Source organism: Carassius auratus, unplaced genomic scaffold (genome assembly GCF_003368295.1).
Source record: "Carassius auratus strain Wakin unplaced genomic scaffold, ASM336829v1 scaf_tig00015623, whole genome shotgun sequence".
NCBI lineage: Eukaryota > Metazoa > Chordata > Actinopteri > Cypriniformes > Cyprinidae > Carassius > Carassius auratus.
The window spans coordinates 45,001-65,420 of NW_020524611.1; the positions used below are offsets into that span (position 1 = coordinate 45,001).

At 41.5% G+C, this 20,420-nt stretch overlaps 2 protein-coding genes across 4 annotated transcripts in view; both read left to right on the top strand.

The window, feature by feature from the left end:
* Positions 1-1,515: 1,515 nt before the first annotated feature.
* On the top strand, positions 1,516-13,322 carry capzb (capping actin protein of muscle Z-line subunit beta). 2 transcript variants are annotated; one of them, XM_026247622.1, is made up of 10 exons: positions 1,516-1,695; positions 4,267-4,356; positions 7,215-7,336; positions 7,499-7,612; positions 7,678-7,819; positions 8,551-8,667; positions 8,769-8,834; positions 8,929-9,005; positions 11,597-11,691; positions 12,599-13,322. In XM_026247622.1, the coding sequence occupies exons 1-9, from the start codon at positions 1,693-1,695 to the stop codon at positions 11,688-11,690; spliced, it is 825 nt and encodes a 274-aa protein (XP_026103407.1). In that variant the 5' UTR covers positions 1,516-1,692; the 3' UTR covers position 11,691; positions 12,599-13,322. The 2 variants fall into 2 exon arrangements, with proteins under 2 accessions (XP_026103407.1, XP_026103406.1); XM_026247621.1 differs by lacking the exon at positions 11,597-11,691.
* A 2,057-nt stretch (positions 13,323-15,379) lies between these two features.
* The window catches only part of celsr2 (cadherin, EGF LAG seven-pass G-type receptor 2), a 38,223-nt gene continuing 33,182 nt past the window's right edge, over positions 15,380-20,420 (top strand). For both annotated transcript variants that reach the window (XM_026247623.1, XM_026247624.1), the window contains exon 1: positions 15,380-19,011. In XM_026247623.1, the coding sequence (XP_026103408.1) occupies positions 15,501-19,011 (3,511 nt within the window). In that variant the 5' untranslated portion in view covers positions 15,380-15,500. The remainder of the gene's footprint in view (positions 19,012-20,420) is intronic.

Below are 20,420 nucleotides of genomic sequence, written 5' to 3' on the forward strand. Positions count from 1 at the left end.
ATGCAAATAAAAACTTCACGGTTCTGGTTTACCTAATTAATGCAGCCTAAAAATCCTTTAACGGATTTGGATATTAAAAGCATATTAGTATGTTATGTGTATGCCAGGTTAAAGAGATGGGTCTTTAATCTAGATTTAAACTGCAAGAGTGTGTCTGCCTCCCGAACAATGTTAGGTAGGTTATTCCAGAGTTTTTCAGCGTTTTGAGAACATAGCGGAGGTAGAGGTGAGCCAAAATCATCAACAAATAAAAGAACCAAAGACTTGCACTACTTCAGTCTGTGTGCATTGAGTTGATTTAATACACGAGTTTCACAATTTGAGTTTTCCATGATATTCTGATTTATTGAGATGCACCCCTATATATTAATATAATCATATTTATGTGGTTATTTATTGTGTGTTGGGTTTGTTTTAATAATTTAAGAGCCTCCAGTGGTCCAGTAGTTATTCATACACAGACAAATCTGAATCCTGAAGCTGTTATTGATTAAAGCAGTTCATTCATTTTTCATCGTCTCATTCATTTCAATTGCTTAAACTTGATTTTTTTTTTAATGTATTTTTTAATGGAAATGTTATGAATTTTGACAATATATTAAACTAAAAGTGATTTAAATAGTTAATAAAAAAATTCAATTGATTGTTTTACTTATTGTTTTTTTCTCAAAAATCATGTATTTATGACAATTTTTTGAGACTAATGGTGATCCAAAGTTAATAAAATAAATACAATTTAAATAATTGTTTTATCTATTGTTTCTTTTCACTTAGAAATCATGCATTAATTTATGAAAAATGAATTATGATGACAGTGGTGGTGGTTTAATTCACTTCCGGCTTCTTTTTGTTTGAATGTTATATTGTGTAATGTTATATTAAATTATATTTTACTTACATCACAGTCAAATACACTGCAAAATACAAAAGCTTTAAAATGTCGATTGTTTTGCTCAAACTCTGGTCTTGTGTTCTCATGACTGAAGTTATTTCAGGGTGAGTACTTCAACACGTCACACTAATAAATGAGGGTGCTCATAAGTAAATGGAAAAAACAATTACCAAATGTAAACTGTTTTAAAAATGAATTTCGTATGTTATTATCCTCCTTACATCTTGTAAAAATGCTAAACAAACTGTAGAAGCTATTTGTTATGCTGCTGAAATGTTTTTGATCCTGTAACACATATTTTATTATGTGAATAATTTTATTTATTTATTTTTATTTATTATTTTTCATTGTCAAATCTGCAATTTGTTGATGCCTTGTCCGGTTTTCTTATGCTGTTGTCTCCACGAGAGTTTGTAAAAAACACTTTAATAAAAAAAAAAAAAAAAAAAAAAAAGGGTTCTGTTATTGTTTTGTGCTCTCTGTCGCCCTCTGCCGCCCGCGCCCCGCCCTCGTCGCTTCGCCACCCCCTTTTCTTCTATATTTGGCCATGCCTTACTAAAGCGCCTGTGATTGGTTCTTGCGGCCTAGGAGCTGAGTGACCCGGATTTGCAAGCGCCGCTGTGCGTCGTGCCCCTCCCCGCAGGATCCCGGATGAGGAAGTGCAGCGCTGACAGGGCTGGGTTCCGTCAGAGAGTCGAAGCCGAACCGCGTCCAAACAGACCCGAACCGAGCCGCCCCGCGAGCCGCAGCCGCCTCCGCAGCCTTCAGTCCCGCAGACACCGACACCGAGCGCCGCAGTCATGGTAAGATCCGCCGGGGACGCGCTCTGAGCCGATGCCCGTTTTAGGAAGAATCCGATCCGAGCACAGTACACACTGCATCAGCACACCCGAATAAACACCCGAGCGAACACTGACGGCTGCAGCGTGCTTGTTTGGGTTTAATGTGGCAGCTCTTTGAATGTTTTAGTGTTCGAGTAATTTGGCGAGTCAGCATTTGAAGATTAGTAACGTTAGGCTATTTATGTATCTTTAGTATTTGTAGGTATGGTGTTTGATGTATTTTCTATATAATAATGTAACACATATCATAATAATCCTCTTCTATGACAGCACTGTGTGCGTGTGTTTTCATCATTTGAGTATTTAATTAGTAAGTCTACTCTTATTAAAACTCTTAATTTGAGTGTTCGTGTTTCTCTCCATGTAATGGACTTCAATGGGAACCAGTGAGCTGAAGATCAAATCAGATTAGGATTAGGACTCTTCTCAAGAGAAACCATCGCTCATTTACTAACAAAAATAAACATTTATATAGTGTTTAACCATAAATACTGGTCTCGCGCTAGCTGGACTTCACGCATGACGCCATCACGCTGGAAATGTGTTTAAAGTGGTATTTTTGGTGTTTGTTTAGTGTTAGTCGGTTTAGTGTTTTACTATTACATATTGGGTTTGTGAGTTTAATATTTTGGGGTTTATTTTAGGGGCCAGTGTTTATATATCAGGGCCCGTATTCACAAAACATCTTATCTTCCCACCAAGAGTTTTCTCTTAAAAATTATTCCCAAAGCTGCAGAGACAAACTTCTAGTAAAGAACAGAGCGAAGTCAAAGGGGGCGGGGCTGACCTCGTTGCTGTGGATGATGTCATCGTGCTTACTAAATACGAGCACAGTGATTGGCTGATAGTCTCCATCTGAGATTTATTCAGGTTTAAAAAAAATTTTTTTTTAAGTTAATTGCTGCATTCAAATAAAGATTTTAAAATGCAGGATAAGTGTCACTAATCAAACAAGTAAGTGTTCAGATAACTGCTAGCCTCTTCTCAAAAACATCTAGCGGATCTGCATATAAACGACTTTTAATTAACAGAGTAGAATAATCACGGCTGATAGTAATACATGCAAACATTACAAAACAACCTGGACTCAACAACAGCTGGGTTTTTTTTTTTTTTATGTTTATGTTCTGGGGCAGATTGCCTTAAACAGTTTTTACTGTTGAAACACTCTTAGAACAAAAAATGTCCTAAATTTAGTATGGACACGCCTATTATTTTAACTATTTTCTCCTGAATCAGCGTCTTATGATGTTGAAGGAGGGACATTAGTGTTATTTCGTTTTAATGTCTAGTATCTGAAGTACTTCAGTCAGTTTTTGCTGAAGGTGTTGGTGGTTTTGAATGTTTTGTTGAGGAGTTCGAGGGGTTAAGGTGGTATTTTGGGGGTTCAGTGTTTGAGGGTTTAAGTATTAGGCTTGAGGTTTGGGACTTTAATACTTTAATGTTTAAGTGCTGGATCAGCATTTGAGGGTTTGGGTTTAATCATCAGAGTTCAGTATTTGTTATTGAATTTCGTATGTGAGGTATTTAGTGCTGGGTGTTTGTAGTGTTTTAGGGGTGTTAGTATTTGAGGATTTAAGGTGGTATTTTTAATTTTTTTGAAAGATTGAGATCAGTGTAAACTCAGACTGATGTTTGCTAGCGGCGTTAGGCTCTCGCAGTGAGCTAGCGAGCGCAGACGGTGTGTTCAGATGTTCTGCCGGAGCAGGTGGTTCGTGTCTCCTGTGACCTTTGACCCCTCACACGCACACAGAGTGTAAACGGGTGTCAGGAGCCGGGGGTGTCACTGACGCGGAGCCGCTGTGTTCAGGGTCTTGTGTTTGTGCAGCAGTATGAGCTGTACGTTCTATTTGCATATTTCTAACTAATGTTTGTTCATTTTTATTTTTTACTTAACGAGTTTTAGTTATTTTAGTACCTTATCATATTTCATGGCGTGGCAGAGATTATTGTAATTTAACGAGGAGGTATTTCCATCAAAAGCCCACCCAGAGTTTGCTCTTCATCATCATCATGATAACTGTGGATATTAACTGGACACAATAAAAGTGGATAATATACAATGTGTTTTGGGGGACTTTAACAATCAGAAATGAGACCGACAACAGTTCTGAAGTTAGAATCAGATTTGAGAAATAGTGATTGTTTAATTGTAGTAAAAAAAAAAAAAAAAGAAGTCTCTTCTGCTCACCAAGGCTGCATTTATTGATCAATAATAGTAAACAAGAAAATATTATAATGTAAACATCTGTTTTCTGTGTGAATCTGTGTTAAAGTGTAATGTATTTCTGTGATGCTCCGCTGTATTTTCAGCATCATTCCTCCAGTCTTCAGTGTCACATGATCTTCAGAAATCAGAATAATATGGTGATTTACTGCTCAAGACACATCTGATTATTATCAGTGTTGAAAACAGTTTATATTTCTGTGGAAACTGTGATATATTTAAATTTTCAACAGAAAGTTCAGAAGAATGGGGTTTATTTGAAGAGGAAATGTTTAATGTGTGTGTGTGTGTGTGTGTTTCTGCAGAACGAGCAGCAGTTGGACTGTGCTCTGGACCTGATGAGACGTCTGCCTCCACAGCAGATCGAGAAGAACCTCAGCGACCTCATCGACCTGGTCAGTGTGTCTGGATCTGGTGGCTACGGTGACCTCTGAACAAGGGAGAAACAGACTAATATTAGCGTAGATGCCTTTCTTCTAATGATGTAGCAAGTACATAGGGTGTTATGTGAAGTGTAAGCCAGGTTAATCTAGATTTAAACTGCAAGAGTGTGTCTGCCTCCCGAACAATGTTAGGTAGGTTATTCCAGAGTTTAGGAGCTAAATAGGAAAAGGATCTGCCGCCCGCAGTTGATTTTGATATTCTAGGTATTATCAAATTGCCTGAGTTTTGAGAACGTAGCTTACGTAGAGGAGTATAATGTAAAAGGAGCTCATTCAAATACTGAGGTGCTAAACCATTCAGGGCTTTATAAGTAATAAACAATATTTTAAAATCTATACGATGTTTGATAGGGAGCCAGTGCAGTGTGGACAGGACCGGGCTAATATGGTCATACTTCCTGGTTCTAGTAAGAACTCTTGCTGCTGCATTTTGGACTAGCTGTAGTTTGTTTACCAAGCGTGCAGAACAACCACACAATAAAGCATTACAATAGTCTAACCTTGAGCTCATAAATGCATGGATTAACATTTCTGCATTTGACATTGAGAGCATAGGCCGTAATTTAGATATATTTTTGAGATGAAAATATGCAGTTTTACAAATGCTAGAAACGTGTCTTTCTAAGGAAAGATTGCGATCAAATAGCACACCTAGGTTCCTAACTGATGACGAAGAATTGACAGAGCAACCATCAAGTCTTAGACAGTGTTCTAGGTTATTACAAGCAGAGTTTTTAGGCCCTATAATTAACATCTCTGTTTTTTCAGAATTTAGCAGTAAGAAATTACTCGTCATCCAATTTTTTATATCGACTATGCATTCCATTAGTTTTTCAAATTGGTGTGTTTCACCGGGCTGCGAGGAAATATAGAGCTGTGTATCATCAGCATAACAGTGAAAGCTAACACCATGTTTCCTGATGATATCTCCCAAGGGTAACATATAAAGCGTGAAGAGTAGCGGCCCTAGTACTGAGCCTTGAGGTACTCCATACTGCACTTGTGATCGATATGATACATCTTCATTCACTGCTACGAACTGATGGCGGTCATATAAGTACGATTTAAACCATGCTAATGCACTTCCACTGATGCCAACAAAGTGTTCAAGTCTATGCAAAAGAATGTTGTGGTCAATTGTGTCGAACGCAGCACTAAGATCCAATAAAACTAATAGAGAGATACACCCACGATCAGATGATAAGAGCAGATCATTTGTAACTCTAAGGAGAGCAGTCTCAGTACTATGATACGGTCTAAATCCTGACTGGAAATCCTCACATATACCATTTTTCTCTAAGAAGGAATATAATTGTGAGGATACCACCTTTTCTAGTATCTTGGACAGAAAAGGGAGATTCGAGATTGGTCTATAATTAACTAGTTCTCTGGGGTCAAGTTGTGGCTTCTTTATGAGAGGCTTAATAACAGCCAGTTTGAAGGTTTTGGGGACATATCCTAATGACAATGAGGAATTAATAATAGTCAGAAGAGGATCTATGACTTCTGGAAGCACCTCTTTTAAGAGCTTAGATGGTATAGGGTCTAACATACATGTTGTTGGTTTAGATGATTTAACAAGTTTATACAATTCTTCCTCTCCTATAGTAGAGAATGAGTGGAACTGTTCCTCAGGGGGTCTATAGTGCACTGTCTGATGTGATACTGTAGCTGACGGCTGAATGGTTGCAATTTTATCTCTAATAGTATCAATTTTAGAAGTAAAGTAGTTCATAAAGTCATTACTGCTGTGGTGTTGGGAAATTTCAACACTTGTTGAGGCTTTATTTTTCGTTAATTTAGCCACTGTATTGAATAAATACCTGGGGTTATGTTTGTTTTCTTCTAAAAGAGAAGAAAAGTAATCAGATCTAGCAGTTTTTAATGCTTTTCTGTAGGATATGTTACTCTCCCGCCAAGCAATACGAAATACCTCTAGTTTTGTTTTCCTCCAGCTGCGCTCCATTTTTCGGGCTGCTCTCTTTAGGGTGCGAGTATGCTCATTATACCATGGTGTCAAACTGTTTTCCTTAACCTTCCTTAAGCGTAAAGGAGCAACTGTATTTAAAGTGCTAGAAAAGAGAGAGTCCATAGTTTCTGTTACATCATCAAGTTGTTCTGAGGTTTTGGATATGCTAAGGAATTTGGATACATCAGGAAGATAACTTAAAAAGCAGTCTTTTGTGGTAGAAGTGATGGTTCTTCGATACTTGTAACAAGAAGTAGAATTTACAATTTTGGCTATATGAAGTTTACACAGAACTAAATAATGATCTGAGATATCATCACTTGGCTGAATAATTTCAACACTATCAACATCAATTCCATGTGACAGTATTAAATCTAGAGTATGATTTCGACAATGAGTAGGTCCTGGAACATGTTGTCTAACACCAATAGAGTTCAGAATGTCTATAAATGCTGATCCCAATGCATCTTTTTCATTATCGACATGGATATTAAAATCACCAACTATTAAAACTTTATCTGTGTTTGTGTGTGTGTGTGAGAAAGTGTGTGTGTGAGAGAGTGAATGTGTGTGTCGGTGGCTCTGTGTGTGTCTGTCTGTCTCACTCTCTGTGTGTGTGTGTGTGTGTGTGTGTGTGTGTGTGTGTGTGTGTGTGTGTGTGTGGTTGTTAGCTGTTATTAGCGCACGTGTCAGTCTCTCTGTGGGAACGAGCGGTCCGTGTGTTCGGTCAGACGTGTCTCTGGGTTCACGAGAGGAAGTGACTGCTTCAGTAATGAGCGTCTGACAGGAGTTCACTTCCTCTGACGGAGTGTGTGTGTGTGTGTGTGTGTGTGTGTGTCAGGTGCCCAGTCTGTGTGAAGACCTGTTGTCATCGGTGGATCAGCCGCTGAAGATCGCTCGTGATAAAGTGGTGGGGAAAGACTATCTGCTGTGTGACTACAACCGTGATGGAGACTCCTACAGGTGCACCACCCAGATTCATCTGATTACAGTCTTACTGAACTATCACTGCATTCTGGGACTGGATCTCATATTCTTTTGTACTAAACCATAACTCCAGAAAACCTTTCTGAGAAAATTTTTTATTATTGAATTAATTTATTTAAGAGTGCTTGTTTGTCTCAGATCTCCGTGGAGTAATAAATACGAGCCTCCGATCGATGATGGAGCCATGCCCTCGGCTCGACTGCGTAAGCTGGAGGTGGAGGCCAACAACGCCTTCGACCAGTACAGAGACCTGTGAGTACACGCCCCCTCGCTCTGATTGGCTGAGAGCCGTGACTGACACACCCTCTCTCTCTCAGGTACTTCGAGGGAGGGGTTTCCTCCGTCTACCTGTGGGATCTGGACCACGGATTCGCCGGAGTCATCCTCATCAAGAAAGCTGGAGACGGCTCCAAGAAGATCAAGGGATGCTGGGACTCCATCCACGTGGTGGAGGTGCAGGTGAGAGTCATTAAGACGCAGAGAGACTGTCTTCTGCTCACCAAGGCTGCGTTTGATTGGTTTGATCAAAAATACAGGAAGAAAATATTTAGTAAAAAATATTTTTGATATGTAAAGTAACTTATTTTCTATCTGAAAGTGACTTCAAAACATGGTTTCAAAAATTGTATAGAATATATAAGATTAATTCAATATAAAAAGCTCATATATGTGCAGTTTGACCACTTGTTGTTGACTATATTATTGTAAGAAATACTTTAAAAAATCAGATTAAAAAAAAAATATTATGTAAATTATTTAATAACTATGTTTTGTACTTACTATAATTAACTATATAATAATAATAATAAATAAAATTAATTATAATTTTTTCTTTATATTTTGCCGGTTTTTCCTGATAATTATTGTTTGTGAGTAATACTTTAAACTCTTCCAGTGTTCCAGGTTTTGGTAAAATGGTTTCAAAAATGTTAAACCGGATGAGAATAAAATAAATTGGCTCGTAAAATTAGTTTCACCCTGTGGGTGACTATATTATTATGATATATTATTATTCTAAATATAATTTATTTATTAGAATTAATAAAATAATGAGTTTTATGGAACAAAGGTTTAGCTGTGTGTTGTATTCAGAGTCTCAGGGTGTAGTGGTGTGTTTTCTCTGAGAGTCTCAGGGTGTTTTGAGTCCCGTGGTGTGAATAAAGCGTGTGTTGTGTGTGTGTGTGTTCCAGGAGAAGTCGAGCGGCCGCACGGCTCATTATAAACTCACGTCTACAGTCATGCTGTGGCTCCAGACCACCAAAACCGGCTCTGGCACCATGAACCTGGGCGGCAGTCTCACCCGACAGGTACCGCCCCCCCCGCTCCACTTATAGTGCTCAGGGAGTCATGTGACCGCCTCGGGTTACCCTCCGTGTGTGCGTGTGTGTGTGTGTGTGTGTGTGTGCAGATGGAGAAAGACGAGACGGTCGGTGAATCCTCTCCTCACATCGCTAACATCGGACGCCTGGTGGAGGTGACTCTCTCTCTCACACACACATGCTAGTTTAGCTCACACGTGTCATCACACACACTCAATCTCTCTCTGTGTGTGTGTGTGTGTGTGTCAGGACATGGAGAACAAGATCCGCTCCACTCTCAACGAGATCTACTTTGGAAAGACCAAGGACATCGTCAACGGCCTGAGGTGCGTCTCACGACTCCAAACACGAGTCAAGTACAAATATAAACAAAATTAATGAAATACAGAGTGATTCTCTATATAAGAAAATGATAGAAGATATTTAGTCTTGTTTCCTGGGGGAAATTAAATTATATTAAAATATGCCAGTGTGGTCATAAAGATAATCTTAATGCAAATGAAAAACAAGATTATTGTGAGTGTCTATTACTAAGAGCAAATCTCCTGTAGCTCCGCCCTCCATCCACACATCAGGTTAAATACGACACACGTGAATAACAGCTTCAGTGGTGTAGACAGTAATGTTTTGTGCACAGAAACTAGCTTGTAACGAGATTGATTGGGTTCAAGTCCAGCTTTTGCCGAGCTCGTTCTTTTCCCATCACGTCACATTAGAATTATTTTCAATAAAAATGAACAAAATGTTCTAAAAGTGGAAGTAAAGTGCCCAACGAGTGTTTCATAACGATGCAACTATTTATAATTGTAATAAATATAATAATGTACAATGTTATTATTGCATCCTGTTAATGTATCACAATACTGAGGTACACATGAATCTGCCAGTATAAAGTATAACTAGCATCTAATTATTATTTACACTTAGCCTGTAGCAAAGAACTGCTGCTTTTACATGGTACAATAAGAAAGATTGCACTTAAAATATTATTATTAATTTTATTATTTTATGTATATTTTTGTCCATGAGATACCATAAAATAATTAGCTATTAGTTCATTAATCTAATGTTCTGCCAGTTTTCACCTGTGATATTATTACACTGAGAAGAATTATATTGTTATTGAGTCTGAAGAATGCAGACGGGTTTTTGGCGGGAGCTGTTGCCATGGTGAATCTGGCGAACTCAGAGTCAGTCAATGTAGAGTTGATTAAACTCATTTCAGCTGTTCTGTAACCGAAAACTCAGAGTTCCCATCTCAGGGTAAATCAACTCAGACTTCAAGTTTAAATTCAGAGTTGGTTGAACCTCCTTAGTGAAACGGGCCCAGACTCGAGGTTTGAATCCATGTCGTTACTTATTTACTGATTCAGTTCAGATCTGATTCAATTCAATTCAGTTTCAGTTCTGATCTGATTCAATTCAGATCTGATTCAGTTCTGTTTCAGTTCTGATCTGATTCAATTCAAATCTGATTCAGTTCAATTCGGTTTCAGTTCTGATCTGATTCAATTCAAATCGGATTCAGTTCAATTCGGTTTCAGTTCTGATCTGATTCAATTCATATCTGATTCAGTTCAATTCGGTTTCAGTTCTGATCTGATTCAATTCAGATCTGAGTTCTTGGTTCTCAAAACAAATAAACAGAGCTCCTACAGTTACACTTGAGATTTGAATCAGTGTCATTACACATTTACTGATTCATGCCTTATTTACATTATTTATATTATTATTATTATTATTATATTACATATGTTTATTTTCTATATTTAAAGTGCACCTCAAATACTTGTTATGATTGCAAAATTTGTAAACAATAAGATGAGCGTAATATAAATGAGCTATTCAGTGAACTGATTCATCTTCTGAGGGTGTGAGTCATCTTTAATGAATCGGGAATCAGAACATTTACATTTTTACCCAGCTTCCATGTTTCTCATTTGAATATCCAATACAGTTTTGTTTTTTAGGAGTCACTTATGTTAGCAAACATACTTCTTGATATTTGAGTGTATTTGTTTCATTGGTTCTTTGGTTCCATGCTGATTCGCTTCGTTCCTGGTTCTGCTTCTGTTCTCCTCACTCTCTGTCTGTGGTTTCTGTTCTCCTCACTCGTCTGTGTCTCTGTGTCTGTGGTTTCTGTTCTCCTCACTCGTCTGTGTCTCTGTGTCTGTGGTTTCTGTTCTCCTCACTCGTCTGTGTCTCTGTGTCTGTGGTTTCTGTTCTCCTCACTCGTCTGTGTCTCTGTGTCTGTGGTTTCTGTTCTCCTCACTCGTCTGTGTCTCTCTGTCTGTGGTTTCTGTTCTCCTCACTCGTCTGTGTCTCTGTGTCTGTGGTTTCTGTTCTCCTCACTCGTCTGTGTCTCTGTGTCTGTGGTTTCTGTTCTCCTCACTCGTCTGTGTCTCTGTGTCTGTGGTTTCTGTTCTCCTCACTCGTCTGTGTCTCTGTGTCTGTGGTTTCTGTTCTCCTCACTCGTCTGTGTCTCTCTGTCTGTGGTTTCTGTTCTCCTCACTCGTCTGTGTCTCTGTGTCTGTGGTTTCTGTTCTCCTCACTCGTCTGTGTCTCTGTGTCTGTGGTTTCTGTTCTCCTCACTCGTCTGTGTCTCTGTGTCTGTGGTTTCTGTTCTCCTCACTCGTCTGTGTCTCTGTGTCTGTGGTTTCTGTTCTCCTCACTCGTCTGTGTCTCTGTGTCTGTGGTTTCTGTTCTCCTCACTCGTCTGTGTCTCTGTGTCTGTGGTTTCTGTTCTCCTCACTCGTCTGTGTCTCTGTGTCTGTGGTTTCTGTTCTCCTCACTCGTCTGTGTCTCTCTGTCTGTGGTTTCTGTTCTCCTCACTCGTCTGTGTCTCTGTGTCTGTGGTTTCTGTTCTCCTCACTCGTCTGTGTCTCTCTGTCTGTGGTTTGTTGTCGTGGGGCTCCAGATCGATCGAGTCTCTTCCTGATAATCAAAAGTACCGTCAGCTGCAGAGGGAGCTGTCTCAGGTTCTGACCCAGCGTCAGATCTACATCGATTAGGGTCAGCTGTCTGTGTGTGCAGTGACCTCCTCAAACACACTAACTGCATGCAGGTGCATTCTGGGAACAGCTCATCAATATTAACGAGTGTCCGTAAAGCTCTCGTGTGGTTTAAACTGTTGTTTAATGACAGGTCGACTCGTTTTTATTGCAGTTTATCTCTCAGGGTTCATTAAAAACACTTTATGGACACTGAGCCCATAAAAGGTGTTATATAGTATAATATAATAGTGTTTGTTATAGTTTTTATATTATAATGTGTTGTAGATGGTTACGAGATGCATATTTTGTCTTTTTGAATGAGCAGCTGAAATAGTAACGCATATGCATTTCAAAATAAGAGTCCTGTTGTATTTCAGGCTCGTTTATGATTTAAATCCCTCATTATAAATGTAATCGTTTTTTTTTTTTGGTTGTTGTTGGTATTTTGGTTACCATATTCCTCTTATCTGTTTGAATGAGTAGCTGAAATGGTAGTATATACCTTTCAAAATAAAAGTCCCTAAGAACCTCAGGCTGGTTTAGAATTAAAAGTCCTTCTCTTTATCCAGGTTGTTATTGGTATTTTGGTCACACAATAAACAGTATGACATTTTAACATTACATTTCTTTGAACTCATCGTATCAGCTAAATCGACGGACCTCTACTTTGTGTGTACTGATGATAATACTAAGTCTATGCTAATACCCGTGTCTTGAGTGTTTTGCGCTGTCTTGCAGATGTACGTGTGCCTGTTTAATGAAGTAAAAGCGTCTGAGATTCCAGATTTATTTTGAGATTGTATCGGTTTGTTCTGTAACAGCATGTGGTGTTGATTTTGTTTGATTCAAACCCTGTCCCCTGTACGATAACAAATGAAAGTGTGAGGTTTTGAAACCTCTCTCATCCCTTGTTTTGTGTTTTTCAGGAGCGTTCAGACGCTGGCGGATAAATCGAAGCAGGAGGCTCTGAAGAACGACCTGATGCACGCTCTTAGCCAACGCAGCAAACAGCAAAGCTAGAGACTCTCTCTCTCTCTCTCTCTCTCTCTCTCTCCGTTTGTCTGTCTCTCCACCTCACAGCTGTCTGTCTCCATCTGCGCAAAACAAATGAAAAAGGAGAAAAGGCTACGCTTATTGTTTTTGTATTTCAGCTTGCGTTTCCTTCACCCGTCCCTCTCTCTCTCTCTGTAATCATGTAGTATTAAGACAGCGTCTGATTGGCTCACGGTGACATCATCACCGTGGTGGGGCGGAGCTTTAGCCCCGCCTCCAGAAGAACAAGTTTTCTCGTAGTCTCGTACGTGCGTCAGGAATAAACGAGGAGCGGGTGATTTATATAAATATATATAAAATGCACATGTGTATGTATTATGAGCATTATATTGCTGTTAATATGAAACTTTCTGCTTGAGTCCATGCAGACGAGTGTGTGTTTTGCGCGAGTGTGTTTAACGTGTGTTTGTGTCATTATGCATCAAACATATTCCTCTCTTTGTCCATCTGGGAGCGTCAGACAGTTTCGTTGTTTTCTTCGGGGTGGACTATTTGTCAAGTTCATTTTTTTTCCTTCTAGTCTTTTTTTTTTTTTTTTTTGTAAAGCTTAGTTTGTTAATTTAGGGCCTCCAGCAACAATAAAAAGAGGAAAAACTGTGTGCGTGTGCTTTGTGTTTGTTTAAAAAGCTTTCAGGTCATTGAACTGCTCTTATCCACTTTATCTGCTTCTCTGGTGTCACGATCAATCTCTTTTTCTCACATAATCAGTTACACGTTAATCAATATTTCATTAACGTTTATTTATTGCTTAGAAGCCATGTCATTATCACAAATTATACACTTTTCTCTCTCCTGATTTAATCTTAATCAAATTACTAATCATGCATGTCTTTTTGTGGTTGTTGAGGGGAGATTTAAAGATTCATTCATCTAGACATCATGTACAGTGAGACATATCTTTACAGTCTTTATATACAGGGAAGATTGATCATGACAATATGATGTAAGAGGGCTAGCTTGTTCATGGTTAAGAAGTTATCTTAAAGTTATATAATATGTTGGCATAAAGCATGATTTATTGAAAGTAATTTGTGGTGTACCACAGGGTTCAGTGTTAGGCCCTTAATGGTTTTCACTGTATATAAATTATATCTGTAATGTCTAATATTAAAAGTTGCATTTGTTGCTGACACAAATTTAGATTCTGTAAAACATTTGAAAAAGGCTTCTAAATTAACATTTTAAAGAAATTGTATGATGGTTATTGATTTTAGTAAAACAAAGTGTATAATATTTCATAATTGAGGAACTATTAATCATGAATATGTAAGTAAAATGTTAGGTGTAATTGATCAATTATGTTGGAAATAACATTAATACTGTTAAAATCAACTACATAAAACTTCAAATATATTGAATCAGATTGAATTAAATATTTTGTATCGTTCTGTTATATGTTGATTATAGTGTGGGAGTATGAGGAAACTTACCATAACGAAAAAAAACAGAAATCCCTACTTATTGTATCAATTTAATTATAACAAGCCAACCAATAAATCGTTGTAATAATGTCTGTGGTTTAGGTTCATTCATTGACTCTCTGATTCAGTGCTCCTTGTTATTATTTCTTATATTTCTTTTGACGACTTTGGCTATTTCTATCCTCATTGAAAAAGCGTGCGAGTTGCTGGGCAGATTACAACATTTGACAAAATGTGTGAAAACTACGAAACGTGCAGCCATACATCTTGTCCAGTAGTGTTAGTCAGTAATTAAAAGCAAGGGTGTAGTAGGTTTGTGGCTGATATTAGAAGGAACATAGCGTCTCTAAACTCTTTAACAGCTTTGATTAGCAAAGGTTTACTTTAAAGGTTCAGTAGATCAAGCTCATTAAAATACTTAAGATCGACAGGTTTCACAGCGGTGTGTAACTATAAAAGCAGTCGACATGTAAATGTTATTATGTAGCACAGAAAACCCCCGATTCTGAACTGAAAGACAGACGCGTGCACTGACTCTCTCCGGCCAGCAGGGGGCACCACAACAACACAACAAACACTTCTGGAGTTTAATCATGTAGAAACTACTATTTTGTTTACATAGCTATGAAGAACAAACAACTCAATGAATAGCACACACGAGGAACAGTTTAGTGTAATTATTATCACGGAGACTGTTTGACGTTACATCTGCAAGACGTGTGTTTGCTCATCTGCGATACATCTACATGACGTCTGCTATCAGATGTCAAACAGACGTTTAGAAGATGTCTTTAAGATGTTTAAAACCGATATCATAGAGACGTCTATCAGATGTTGTACACAGCAGATGTTTAACAGACGCACCTGTGCTATCTGGGTAATATATGTAAGTATTGTAATTGTAATTCTATAAACAATAGCACAAATCCAGCAAACACGGACCATCCTCTTCCTGCTGGGGAACACAATAAGAATGTTCTCTCCAGGATAACCCAAAACTAACCAAAAAACTAAATGTTTCTCCAGCGCTTTTTCAAACATGAGAGGGTTTAATGCATCTCTCCTCTCTGTAATGTCCAGGTGTTCTCTCCAGAGCAGATATTTCTTCTGAAAGTGTTGCACTGGACGGGGTTTGGGGCAGTTGCAGATTGCTCTTAAGATCTGCCCCCACCGCGTCCACAGGAACCCCCCCCCCCTCCCCTCGGGTTTATGTTAATGATCCCCTCCCCGGTCGAGGCGCGTTCACTGGAGGTGTGTGTGTGTGTGTGGATCAGCATGGAGACTCCGCACAGCTCTGGAGGGAGAAACTGGGTTTAATTCATTCTTCGCGGAGGAGCAGCGCGCACGAGGAGCGATGAAGCGGGATCTGTTGATCTTTGTTTTCGGGTGGTTAAGACTCCCGTGGCTTGTGGACTGTTTCGTTGTTCATGTGAGTGAGGATGCGGGACCGGGCACCGTGATCTCCGGTCTGGAGGGACGCGCCGCCTGCGCGCTGGAGGAGCTCATCGTGCCGCGGTTCGCGGAGAGCTTTCTGCGCCCGGACTCGGGTGTGCTGACCCTCTCGAGCGCTTTGAACTGCGACGAGGTTCTTTTGAACCCGTTCGGTGTGTACGCGGTCGTGGAGTGCGCTGATAACGCGTCGGGTTTCAGACACCTTGTAACCAGCCAGTATGATGTGCACGTTCACGGGAAGAACTGCGCGAGGGTACGCAAACGGGAAGAAAGGCTGGATATGGAGATTATAAGTTTGATAGACACTTCTGAGTGCCTTGAGGCGGACACTGCTGTTTTCCGGGTGTTTGATGTGTTACCGGGCAACCCGACGCGCTGTAATATAACCGGGACTTCAGCGCTTTACATCTCCAACGGGCTGCTGTTTACTTCCGCTCCGCTGTGTTTCACTCGCGACTCTTTGATGGAGTTCCAACTGCGCTGCGCGGGACAAGAAAGAAGCGCACATTCTGGTCTCGCGCATGCGCACTGGCGCGTGGGCCGTGGCCCGTTCACGCAAACACACCTGAGGAAGTTACTGCAGCGGGCGGCGCGTTCAAACTCCGGTCTGCTGAGCAGGAGGAAGAGGAACGTCAACAATAACCCTCAGTTCCAGCCTCCCATGTATCAGGTGACCGTTCCAGAGAATCAACCAGCTGGGACTTTTGTTGTTGTTTTAAAAGCATTTGACCCGGATGAGGGTGAAGCTGGACGGCTGGAATACTTCTTAGAGGCTCTGTTTGATAGTCGCTCCAACAATCTCTTCACTGTGGACTCATCAAGTGGACTTGTCTCCACCGTGGAGATACTAGACAGAGAGACGAAGGACACGCATGTGTTCAGGGTCACAGCGGTTGATCGTGGAACGCCTCGACGTACAGCCATGGCCACTCTTACCGTAACAGTCAGCGATACGAACGATCACGACCCTGTATTTGAGCAGCAGGACTATAAAGAGAGCGTGAGAGAAAATCTGGAGATTGGTTACGAGGTTCTGACTGTACGGGCCACGGATGGCGACGCTCCCGTTAACGGAAACATCCTTTATCATTTGCTCAACAACAATGGCACTAACGATGTGTTTGAGATCGATTCTCGGTCTGGTGTTATTCGCACACGAGGACTGGTCGATCGCGAAATGGTTGAATCCTATGTACTTCTAGTCGAAGCCAATGACCAAGGACGAGATCCCGGCCCTCGAAGCGCGACGGCGACCGTACATATCATCGTAGAGGACGATAACGACAACGCACCGCAGTTCAGCGAGAAACGCTACATCGTTCAGGTTCCCGAAGACTTGACGCCGAACACCGAAATCCTGCAGGTGACGGCGACAGATCAAGACCGCGGGAACAACGCCGTCGTCCATTTCAGCATCATGAGTGGTAACACGAGAGGACAGTTTTACATCGACGCCCAAACGGGAAAATTAGATTTGGTGAGCCAGCTGGACTATGAGATGAATAAAGAGTATACGCTTCGCATTCGAGCGCAAGATGGCGGACGCCCGCCGCTCTCCAATATCAGCGGCCTCGTCACAGTTCAAGTACTGGACGTTAACGACAACGCTCCGATATTTGTCAGCACTCCATTCCAAGCTACGGTTCTGGAGAACGTTCCAGTTGGATATTCCGTCATTCATATTCAAGCCATAGACGCCGATGCAGGAGATAATTCCCGTTTGGAATATCGTCTCACAGAGACCACGCCCAACTTCCCGTTCACCATCAACAACAGCACCGGCTGGATCGTCGTAGCATCTGAACTGGACAGAGAAAGCGTAGACTTCTATAGCTTCGGAGTAGAGGCTCGAGACCACGGAACGCCGGCCATGTCCTCGTCCGCGAGCATCAGCATGACTATACTAGACGTCAACGACAACAACCCTGAGTTCACGCAAAAGGCCTACTACATGCGTCTAAACGAGGACGCGTCCGTAGGAACGAGCGTCGTCACCGTGTCCGCCGTCGATCAGGATATCAACAGCGTTGTTACGTATCAGATCTCGACTGGGAATACTAGAAACCGATTTTCCATCACTAGCCAGAGCGGCGGAGGCCTGATAACCCTCGCTCTACCGCTGGACTACAAGCTGGAAAGACAGTACGTCCTCACTGTAACGGCGTCAGATGGGACACGCTTCGACACGGCTAAGGTTTACGTTAACGTAACAGACGCTAACACTCACAGGCCGGTTTTCCAGAGTTCGCATTACACGGTCAACATCAACGAGGACCGGCCTGTCGAGACGACCGTAGTGATGATTAGCGCGACAGACGAGGACACGGGAGAGAACGCTCGAATCACGTACTTCATGGACGACAGCATCCCGCAGTTTAACATCGATTCGGATAGCGGTGCTGTAACCACGCAGATGGAGCTCGATTACGAAGATCAAGTTTCCTACACGCTCGCCATCACAGCTCGGGACAACGGCATCCCGCAGAAATCCGACACCACGTACTTGGAGATCCTGGTGAATGACGTTAACGACAACTCGCCCGTGTTCCTTCGCGACCGCTACATGGGATCAGTCATGGAGGACATTCCCACCTTCACCAGCGTCCTGCAGGTGTCCGCGACCGACCGAGACTCGGGCCTCAACGGACGCATCTTCTACACCTTCCAAGGCGGTGAAGACGGAGACGGAGACTTCATCATCGAGTCCACGTCGGGGATCGTACGAACCCTGCGTCGTCTTGACCGAGAAAACACGCCCGTTTATAACCTCCAAGCCTTCGCGGTGGATAAAGGTGTCCCGCCGCTCAAGACGCCAGTTGATATCCAGGTGACCGTTTTAGACGTAAACGACAACCCGCCTGTGTTCGAGAAAGATGAGTTTGATATCTTCGTGGAGGAGAACAGTCCCATCGGGCTCGTGGTGGCCCACATATCTGCCTCAGACCCAGACGAAGGCAGCAATGCACAAATCATGTACCAGATCGTGGAAGGCAACATCCCTGAGGTCTTCCAGCTGGACATCTTCTCCGGCGAGCTCACCGCTCTGACCGACCTCGACTACGAGATGCGTTCGGAGTATATCATCGTAGTTCAAGCCACGTCTGCGCCTCTGGTCAGCAGAGCCACGGTCCACATCAAACTCATCGACAAGAACGACAACGTCCCCGTCCTCAAGAACTTCCAGATTATATTTAACAACTATGTAACCGATAAGACCAGCAGCTTCCCGTCGGGTGTGATCGGCCGGATCCCGGCTCACGACCCGGACATCTCCGATCAGCTCCACTACAGCTTCCAGGCCGGGAACGAGCTGAATCTGGTGCTTCTGAACCAGAGCACAGGAGAGATCCGACTCAGCCGAGCCCTGGACAACAACAGACCGCTGGAGGCGTCCATGAAGATCTCCGTCTCGGGTGAGAACATGCTCCAGATCTTTCAGTGTGCTTGTTTAGCAGTTTTGTAGGACTGAGTGCTTGCGTGACATCTGTGCATTTGTAGGTCGGCGGTGATGTATAATACATGACCTTTGCTCCGAGATGCAGTGGCTCGGTATTAATAATGAGTGAGTGAATGCACTGCGGGACACGGATGAGGGTTTAGCAGATCTGTCTCCATTTCCTTCAGGTTATTTGACATTGAAGCAGATCCAGTGTAGTGCACATTAACCGCTAGTCATGAATGTGCAGCGGTCGCTCTTCACGTGATTGCGTGACTGTGGCCTGATGGAGAAACAACTCGGCTGAATTCATCATTTTTGTTCATTCTGACAGAAAAGATGCATTTCAGGCCAATTACTGTGAGACAAAACTCCAGGAATAGGTCTGGTTTCCAGAGTTTTAATGGTGCTGACAGAAATACTCACTCAGCCACTGATGTTTAATCATGTTCAGATCTAGGTTTACTCTGTGTTTACAGGGTTCAGTAGAAACGATGCTTTGTACTTCATTTGTTCTGCCTACTTTTACATGCTAAAACAAAAAAATATATATATAGGGTTAGGATGTTAAATATATATACATATAACAATGTATGATGTTGAGATTTAATTGTAAAAAACAAAAAGTGTATAATTTTTAATAATAGGCAGAAATCTCTGGAAATTAGACAGTGTATATATATATATATAAATCAGAACAATACTTGTTGATCTATCAACAATTTTTATCCCATGCTAACTGAACAAAGCCTCACTTAGATTTGCTAACATGTTTGAATCTGCAGAATTGTTGATGTTTATGTTCAGTATGTGACACAAAGACCAAATGTTGAAGTTTGAGGGCCATAAAAACATGTAAAATATCAAAATCTTGCGCAGTGTATCCACTGGCCCTCTGAGGCCCCGGGCATCGGGACACACTTATTGTTGAGCCCTGCTTTACATGCAGTTCAGCGCTTCAGCTGCTCTTTGTGTCTGTGAGGGTCAAAGGTCAGATGGCCAGCGTAGATCATCTTAGCATAGCTGTGAGAGCGGTTAGCAGCCGATAGCCCAGCGCCATGACTTGTTTTCCTAGCGTTGAGCCCCGAGAGCATCTTTAATGAAAGAGGAAGAGCCCCTAGTGACAAATGAGTGTGTGTGTGTGTGTGTGTGTGTGTGTGATTATAGATCGATTCATACGTGTGTAACAGCTGCTGCTGTGTCTCAGCCAATCAGAGAGCAGCACTCATCGCTCACATCACACCTGCTGAGAGAGAGAGATAAAAATACTGCTGAGGAGGAGTGTGTCACACTAGAGGTGTGTGTGTGTGTGTGTGTGTGTCAGATGGGACTCGTTTCCTGTTTGATGATTAATATCTTTGTTTCAGTCTGATTAACATTATAATC